The sequence below is a fragment of the Chiloscyllium plagiosum genome, chromosome 30 (genome assembly GCF_004010195.1).
Source record: "Chiloscyllium plagiosum isolate BGI_BamShark_2017 chromosome 30, ASM401019v2, whole genome shotgun sequence".
Lineage (NCBI taxonomy): Eukaryota > Metazoa > Chordata > Chondrichthyes > Orectolobiformes > Hemiscylliidae > Chiloscyllium > Chiloscyllium plagiosum.
In genome coordinates, this window is record NC_057739.1 from 37,244,031 (window position 1) to 37,253,885 (window position 9,855).

Consider the following 9,855-nt stretch of genomic DNA (forward strand, 5'->3'; position numbering starts at 1 on the left):
TGTCATATTCTGTCTATGCATCAACCTTGTGTAGCAATGAAGACATATGCACCATCCAATTCACTGTTACAAGGGTTTCAAAACCTTGACTTCCATACTTCTCCACTACTTCAATCTGTAGTCTCTAAAAACTCTTGTTATCACCCATTAGTTATTTCTAGATTTATGCAATTTGTTCCACCTCTTCCAGTTTTGAAGATTTGTGCACTGTATGCTTTTGAGAACTTTCCTTTGTCTTTATGCATAATCAGTAATCTGGATCAATTTGTTAAACATTGTCCCTGCTCTTGTTATTATATTTGTTTTATTCACTGAGATGCTGATGAGTGAGTTTTGCTTCCTTTAAGCTCCGCAGCACTGGACGCCACTCCGCACGGATCACAGGAGTCAGTAGTATCGATTTCCGAGCTGGGTTTTCTACAAAGCCTACTTCAGATTTCCAAAAGACAAGTGAGCGTCCAATTCAAGGTAGGCAAACTTAAACATTGTACCTCTAACAAGAGCTCAACTCATCCTTGGCTTAAATGGTCATTTTAGTGTTTATGCTACCTGAAAATCTCTTCCTGCTCCTGCTCATGTAACCCTAACCAGCAAAATCTTCTAGTCCTTTCTTGTCTGCAAAAATCTTCATTCTGAATTGAATCTACTCTGGATTTTAAATTGTGGGATATGATATTGATGATAATAAGTGTGAAACTCCTCCGCCATTTTAATCATGGAATTAAACAGAGTCAAGAATTTTTAAAATGTAGCATATTAATCTAACATTGCAATTACTTACCAAGTAGCAGACTAAAACATTTCATTTGATACATTAAATGGAGTGCAGTACAATCTGCAGAAAGTTCAAGTGCTGAGTGAAGTTATTAAAAAGTGAAAACTATAAAATTCTGAAGTCTGTATTGTTGAAGCATGGCTGTAAAAAACTGTTCCCCTAAAAAGTGTTAATTTTTTTGTGCACTCTGATTAAATTCATGGATCCTCTTCCCAGGAGTGTTATTCTGTTGGAACATTACTTTTTAGGCAGTCATTAAATTCAACTTTTAAAATTTGTTCTGCCCATCTCTAATTACTCTAATTACAGAAGGTGTTGGTGAGCCACCTTCTTGAACTGCTGCAGTGTGGGTGGTCCTAGGAGCCAGTTCCAGAATTTTGATCCAGAAACAATGAGGAAACAGTGATATACTTTGAGTCGTAGTACCTGAGTATATTTGAGCTATAGTAGTAAAAGACACAGATTGCAATATGGGATTAGCAAATTAGTTTTATTTGAGTCAAGTGAGGATTACCAGTGACTATTTAATTTCCTCTGGAGATTGCTTCGTTCTTTTAACATCCAGAATTTCTAGCACAGCATTAAAGACCTGTTGCCTAAGTGTTTTCATTTTAAATATTTGTGTAAAATCAACATTTCTAGATTTATGTAATTTGTTCCACCTCTTCCAGTGTAACTGCAGAAGATATGATTTTTGCAAGATTTGTGAAGGTTTGTAGCTCAGGTTGAGGTTTAGGGTGTAGGGTTGCTCGCTGAGCTGTAGGTTTGATATCCAGACGTTTCATTACCTGGCTAGGTAACATCATCAGTGGCGACCTCCAAGTGAAGTGAGTGAAGTGAAGCAAAAATGATCTCATTCGATGTAACAGCACTATTCACCTCCATCAACATCGACCTGGCAAAGGAAACACTTACCACACTTTTAGAAAAGACCTTCACACACACCTCAACCACCATCAATCACATTACCAACGAAAACATCATGAAGCTAGTGGACCTGTGCCTCACCACCCACTTCACCTTCAACAACATAATCTACAAACAAACCAACGGCACACCCATGGGATCTCCACTATCAGGATTCATAGCAGAAGTGGTAATGCAAAGACTAGAACAAACAGCCCTACCAACCATCAAACCAAAAATCTGGGTCCGCTACGTAGATGACACCTTTGTCATCGCAAAATGAAACAAGATAGAAGAGACATTTAACATCATCAACAACACCCTCACAGGCATAAAGTTCACCAAGGAGGAAGAAACTGACAACAAACTCGCATTCCTGGACATCACAGTCGAAAGAACGAACAACGGAGAACTACAAACCTGCGTATACAGAAAAACACTGACCAAATACTTGACTACACCAGCAACCATCCCAACACACACAAACGAAGCTGGGCAGCACGGTGGCACAGTGGTTAGCACTGCTGCCTCACAGCGCCAGAGACCTGGGTTCAATTCCTGCCTCCGGTGACTCTCTGTGTGGAGTTTGCACATTCTCCCCGTGTCTGCGTGGGTTTCTCTGGATGCTCCGGTTTCCTCCCATAGTCCAAAAATGTGCAGGTCAGGTGAATTGCCCGTAGTGTTAGGTGAAGGGGTAAATGTAGGGGAATGGGTCTGGGTGGGTTGTGCTTCGGCGGGTCGGTGTGGACTTGTTGGGCCGAAGGGCCTGTTTCCACACTGTAAGTAATCTAATCTAATCTAAAAAAAGAACACTATTCCAACGAGCCACCACACACTGCTTCGCAGACGAACTTCGGAAAACAGAGGAGAACCACCTATACAACGTATTCAAGAAGAACGGATACTCAAAAAATACAGTGTGCAGATTCCTCAAGAACAAACCACGACAAGCAGACCAAACACAGCCAGAAACCCTAACCACCTTACCATACATCAAAGAAGTTTCAGAAATGAATGCCAGACTACTAAGACCCCTCGGAATCCTAGTAGCACTCAAACAAAAACTAACAAACTTAAAAGACGCAGTACAACGCATGGACAAAACCAACATCGTCTACAAAATTCCATGCAAGGACTGCCACAAACACTATGTAGGACAAACAGGAAGAAAGTTAGCCACCAGGATACACGAACACCAGCTAGCCACAAAAAGACATGATCTTCTCTCCCTTGTAGCCCTACACACGGATGAAAAAACCCACCATTTTGACTGGGACAACACATCTATCTTGGGACAGGCTGAGCAAAGACATGCCAGTGAATTCCTCGAGGCTGGCATTCTAACCACAACGCCATAAACAAACACATAGATCTAGATACCATCTATCAACCCCTCAGAAAACGAACAGGAAATGACATCACCACAAACCCCAGGAATTCCCCTTCCAGGACAAACATATAAATAGAAAGCAGGAGACAACAGCTTCGCTTCACTTGGAGGTCACCACTGATGATGTTACCTAGCCATATAATGAAACGTCTGGATATCAAACCTACAGCTCAGCGAGCAAACCTACACCCTAGAAGATATGATTTCTACACCAATGCATGTGCTGAATGGGGTATATGGTGGGGCTGGGGGAGAAGTCTTTAGCATTTTCCTTCTGGGAATGCAAAACAAAAATGGAAAGTACAGGAAATTCACAATAGGTCAGTCAGCATCTGAAAAAAGCAATGCATTCATATTTCAGGTTGAACTTTTCATTTAGAAAGGTGGGAAGTTGCAAATGTTCCCTCAGCTGCAGAATACTCACCCAAAATATTTTCATGCCGGTGAGACAGAGGCCTCTGATCAATTGCTTAAACAAAATATCTGCCAAAATTTGCAACATGAACTTTCCAAATACAGAATTGATTGGGAGGGCTTTCACCTGCTACCCTGGTTTTTTTATCTGAAAACTAAGGCAATGACCATTCTAAATCTTAGGGAAGGTAGATGTCTTACCAGAGCTGGAAATGTGTTGCTGGAAAAGCGCAGCAGGTCAGGCAGCATCCAGGGAACAGGAGAATCGACGTTTCGGGCATAAGCCCTTCTTCAGGAATCCTGAAGAAGGGCTTATGCCCGAAACGTCGATTCTCCTGTTCCCTGGATGCTGCCTGACCTGCTGCGCTTTTCCAGCAACACATTTCCAGCTCTGATCTCCAGCATCTGCAGACCTCACTTTCTCCTCAAAGATGTCTTACCAGAGGTGAGTGTCTATCTGTCTATCTGTGAGATGGGGGAATAATGCCTCTTTGAAATGAAGGTGTCATGTTGGAGAGGTTGAGCATGGCCTGTGCAGGTCACTAAGTGTAGAACTGTTTTGATCAACCAGCATTGCTTCCTAAGAACTCAGGGAAGAAGATTGTTGTTGATCTCTTGGTTTCAAGTAACTAGTTAACCCAATGTGCCAAGATCTTTGCTGGGTACTGAACTGATGCAATGTATGGTGTAGTTGGTTATATTCCTGCTGTGGCCTTCTCTTCAACTGTAGAATCCCATTCCTCAGCTCTGCTCATTCTGGGCCTCAAGACAGAGTGGTATGTGCCACCACAAGAAAAGCGTAGTTAGATAATGTCAAACGAACAGAAATTTCCCCTGTGGGCTTCTCATTAGTTTAGATCTGAGACTTCGAAATACTGTGATGGGTTTCTGTTTGTACCAGATACCCAAAATAAATCTGGGAATATGAGTGCAGAACTAGAAAGTAGAAGCTGAAAATCAATTTATTTTTCCAAACAAGTAATTTAGTTAACAAAAAAGCATTCTAATCATTCAATCTCAAGGCAAAATTCTGCACAAATACTGTGGAATTCCAAAGAGGAATTTAAACAAAACCCAAGTACTCATCTATCTTGACATCTTCATTACTGGAATTGGCTCTTTTACATCCAGAGATAACATCCCTCCAGTTTCAGTACCAGAGGATCCAGTGCATGTTGTGGTGTCTTCTTAACTTCTCAGAATGTAACTTTCCCTATAAAATTCCCACTCCCAAACCAATCTCAGCTAGATAGTTTCCCAGCTCTTTTTTTTGGTAGAGTTAATCAATTCATTTTGCCATGTGTCTTATAAAGTGCACAATATATAGCAGCTGATGGGGCAGGAGCAGACCATGTGGCTCTTGAGCTTGCTGCATCATTCATTATAATTATGTTGATATTCTACCTCAAATCAGTTTCTGCTCTAAAGGACCATTGTTTACTTCAGTTATTCTCATCTTTGTAAAGGCTCTTAAGTCTGTTTTTATACTCCTGGCTAGTCTACTTTCCCAAACTGTTTTCCCCCCTTTCTAATCAATTAATTGCTTGTCTTTTATTATTTTATAAAATAAATCTTCAGGCTTATGTCTATTCTTTGCAACAATATAAGCCTCTTTTTTTCCAATTGAATACAATCCTGAACTTTAAAAAATCCTTAATTTTCCTTGTGAGCCACAGATGGATTTTTCTTGTTGAGTTTAGTGTTTTTTTTAAAGAATTAACTTTTTTACATGTTTCCCACTATTTATTTACTGCTACACCTTTTAGTCTACTTCACCAAACTACCTTAGCTAGCTCACAGTTCATTCCTATGTAATTGGCTTTGTGTAAGTTTAAGATTTTTGAGGATATACACATATTGTCTAAACGTTCATTTTGCAATCATCAGGATATCACTGTTTGGAAAGAGAGTGCTATTTGCTGGCAAGAGGTCTCTGATAAAAAGTGCTCCCATTGATACTGCACTTAAATGATGACTGACAGTTAACTGCCAAGCTTTGTTTCAATTTAAATTTTAAACCTGGCAAGTTGACTGTGAGTGGTCATATCATTGCCCAGGGGATGAACCAGAGAACAATGTCAACTATTTTGTTACATTGTAACAAACACAATGTGTGCAGGGTTTCTTTGTATGCAAAGAACAGAACTTTTCTATTTATTAATATATGCAACTTCCAGTATGCTCAAGTGTGCCATACCGTGAGCCCGACTGGCAATCTTAAATTGTTTTGTCAGCATAGTTTTTTGCACACTTATTCTTTTTGGCAACTGTTATCTAGCATTAGTTGCAATTTTGCAACTGAGCATCTTTTGGTTAAAAAAAATCCCAAGTGTGCCAAGAATTATATCATCTTAGAATTCAAAACTTCTTTCTAGAGGATCTTTTACAATGAGGTTAGTAACTAACCTGTCTCATTGAATCCAAGACACTTCACAGGAACATTATTTCTCAAAATTTGACATCAAATCATACGCAATATATGAAGAGAAGGGCTCAGAAGTTATCATAGGATCCCTACAGTGTGGAAACAGGCCCTTCAGCCCAACAAGTCCACACTGACCCTCCAAACAGTAACCCACCAGACCCATTTTCCTACTACTCTACATTTACCCTGACTAATGCACCTAATCTACACATCCCTGAAGACTATGGGCAATTTAGCATGGCCAATTCACCTAACCCACACATCTTTGGATTGTGGGAGGAAACCGGAGCACCCAGAGAAAACCCATTCGGACACAGGGAGAATGTGCAAACTCCACACAGACAGACAGTATTCAGAGGGAGGAATCAAACCTGAGTCCCTCGTGCTGTGAGGCCAACCACTGAGCCACAGTGCCACCCTGTTATGATTGATAATGTTTTCTGAATCACATTATGAAGATTTGTTAACATTATTATTAAGGTTAGTAGAAACAGTTGGTGAGTATTAATTGTCTTTGAGTATGTAGAAATAGAAGACAGCAGACACACTAACAATGTTGGATGATGACTGTAACACTGAACCAGGCTTTAGCTCTCTCCATTCAGAAAAGATGTGTCTTAGCTTCTGGATCACCAGCCATCTTAAAGTCTATTAACAATGATGAAATAGTAGATTTTTTTCTGACAACTCATTTTGCTGATGGATTGTTAAGGTTCCATTAATAAGTATTTATTATCAGTTACGTCTCTTAATGACATTGCATATGTTCTGGTATTATCACGGATGATAGAATAGATTTGTATCTAAGTATTCTTTATATCTTCTATGTATTAATTATTTGTAACACTCATAATTCTTAGTCTCAAGGAAATTACTGTGTTCTCTTTCGTTCCAGGAATCCCAACCCATGTATTGTTGAACTGCTCAGGCCTGCATCCTCCAGGGCAGCTTGACCAATTAGAGCTCCTCAGTACTTCTGGAGAGATTCTGATGAATCTGCCCATTAGGCCTAATTCCAGCCAAAACACAAACACCATCTGGAAAGTTCCAGAATTCATGCCACCCAACGAAAACTTCTTCTTGAAAGTGACTGGATACAATCGAGAAGGTTATCGTTTTCAGCGTCTATCCAGTGTCTCCTACACAAACCTGGTCCCTGGTGAGATAATAAATTACATTTGTGTAGCATCTTGCATGATGTCAGGACACCCAAAAACACTCTACAGCTAATTAATACTTTTTAGAAACATTGTCAATACTGCAATGTGGGAAATACAGTAACCAGTTTGTGCACAGCTAGCTCCCACAAACAACAATGATTTTATAATGACATTAATTGGTGGATAAATATTGGGAGAATATTATATTTTATACCACCTTGGCACCCTGCAACCACACGGGATAAATATAGATTTCAACAGCTTCCTCATTTCTCCTCCCCCCACATTATCCAAGTCCCAAGACTCCAACTCGGCACCGCCCTCCAGACCTGTCCATCACTCCTCCCTCTGACCTATCACTTTCTCCCTCACCTTCATCCACCTATCGCTTTCTCAGCCACCTTCCCCTCCAACCCCAACCCCCTCCCATTTATCTCTCAGTCCCGGCCCACAAGCCTCATTCCTAATGAAGGGCTTATGCCCAAAACGTCAGTTCTCCTGCTCCTCGGATGCTGCCTGACCTGCTGTGCTTTCCCAGCAACACACTCTCGACGTGGATAAATATTGGCCAGGATACTTAGACAGCCCTCCCACTGTTTTCAGTTATATAAAGCTGACGACTGTTTAGCTCCAATGAAGAATGAAGTAATTGAGCTACTGGCACTCGATTTTTAAAACGTTTTAAATGGGATATGGTAAGGCCAACATTTGTTGCCCATCCCAAATTGCCCTTGGACTCCATAGGCTGGATGTGGAATCCATGTATGCCCAATCAGATAAGGACGGCTTATTTCCAACAAGGGTTTTAATTAAATTTATGGGAATTTACATGATCATCACTACTGAGTAATGTTCCCTCTAATTTTCTTGTTGGCTGCACAGGGTTCTAACTGCCCTTAACTTCTGTGCTTGCTATGCTTAAACATCTGAGCAGCTGCATTTGCCCACAGCTACACAACTTAGAAGGAATGTTGTTACTGAGACTAGCTTTGAATTCCAGATGTATTGATTGAATTTAAATGACATTAGTTGCTGTGGTAGGATTTCAGATCATGTTCTCACAGTTTTGGTTTGGACTTCAGGGATAGTAGTCAGGTGATATTTCCATTTGGTCGCCATCTTATTGACAGTGTAGAGAAAAATTGACCACTGGGGTGATTTATTGCAGGGAATGTGAACCTTGGAACAGCTTCAGAATAAATGATATCACTTTAAGCCAAATATATGTTCTGGATGACCCAGATGGTTGGATGTGATGGAGTGGGTTGTAGGGGTGAGTAGCAGGGAGATGCAGGAAGACCTTGAAAATGTAACATGTAAATGTAACTTGGAAATGTAAAATGTAAAAATTTTTTAAAATTTGTTCATGGGTTATGTGACATTTAACAAGATTACCAGTTATTGTCTATCCCTATTTGCCTTCGAGCAGTGGTACTGACCTGCCTAAGAGGCTTGTTTGGACACTTCAAATGGCAATTAAGAGTCAATTACTTGTCTCTGGGTTTGGAGTCACATGTAGGCTAAACGGGTTAAGAGTGGCAGATTCCCTCCTTTTTGAAGGGTATGAGTGAACCAGATGAGTTATTGACGATAAGGTGGTAATTTCTTGATCATTAGTAATGACTCTAGCTTTTTATATGGATTTATTTATTAAACTAATTTAAAATCCTTCAGCCCTTTGGAATTGAACTTGTATCTTCTGAACATTAGACTGGGCCTCTGAATGACAAATTCAGTACCATTGCTATGTTAAAATGTTTGTGTATCTATTTTAGGACCTCCGGTAGTGAGCATGCCCAGGCAAACTCACTGTTACTACATGCAGCCCACATCGATTCGGTGCTCCGTGAAGAGTCTGATTCCATTCACACTGAGAATCATCAGAAACGGGACCAGAATTGAGTCAGACCGTCTGTTTCTGTGAGTAGGTGTAAAAAGAACATGGAATTGCTGACAGCAGGAGTAAACCATGAGCAATATTTATCTTCCTCTGACCTTTTGCCCCATCTGGAGGTGAAGTTCCATACCCATGCACCATCCTCTGGAAAATCAGCACACTGGCTGTTTGCCACATCTGAATCTAAGGGGTGAATGCTGGAAGGCGATTCGGCTGTAGGTTCTTGACTGCAGCAATCCTTTGGATGTCCTCACTTAATACCATCACAAACAGGGACACTGGTTGCTCATAGTGAGTAGGGGATCAGACCTTTTAGCCCAAACAACACATTTAGGGTCCACTCGAGTTTATTCTCATGTTTTCTCATGTAAGTCTACCATCATACCCCCTTCCTCAAAAACATGTCCTGCTTTCTCTGTTGTAGTGAGCTCCACATTTTCACCACTCTCTAGATAAAAAAGTTTCCTCTGAATCTCATACTGGATTTCTTAGTGCTATCTTATGTTTATGACCTCTGCTTACACTTTTCCCCATGAGCAATCATTCTCTCATTATGAATTATATCAAAACGTTTAATAAATGGTTAAAGATGCCCTCCATCGCATGTCGTCCACATCCCACACCTCCACCCTCGGACCCCACCCCTCCAACCGTAACAAGGACAGAACACCCCTGGTGCTCACCTTCCACCCTAACAACCTTCGCATAAACCAAATCATCCGCCGACATTTCCGCCACCTCCAAAAAGACCCCACCACCAGGGATATATTTCCCTCCCCACCCCTTTCCGCCTTCCGCAAAGACCGTTCCCTCCGTGACTACCTGGTCAGGTCCACGCCCCCCTACAACCCCCTCCCATTCTGGCACCTTCCCCTGCCACCGCAGGAA

The 9,855-nt window shown here is 41.0% G+C and overlaps 1 protein-coding gene across 1 annotated transcript in view; it reads left to right on the forward strand.

The window, feature by feature from the left end:
• The window catches only part of LOC122564614 (hemicentin-1-like), a 429,834-nt gene that overhangs the window by 85,090 nt on the left and 334,889 nt on the right, over nucleotides 1–9,855 (forward strand). Inside the window, exons 7-9 of the mRNA XM_043719704.1 lie at nucleotides 348–468; nucleotides 6,806–7,069; nucleotides 8,846–8,990. Coding sequence (XP_043575639.1) covers nucleotides 348–468; nucleotides 6,806–7,069; nucleotides 8,846–8,990 — 530 coding nt within the window. The remainder of the gene's footprint in view (nucleotides 1–347; nucleotides 469–6,805; nucleotides 7,070–8,845; nucleotides 8,991–9,855) is intronic.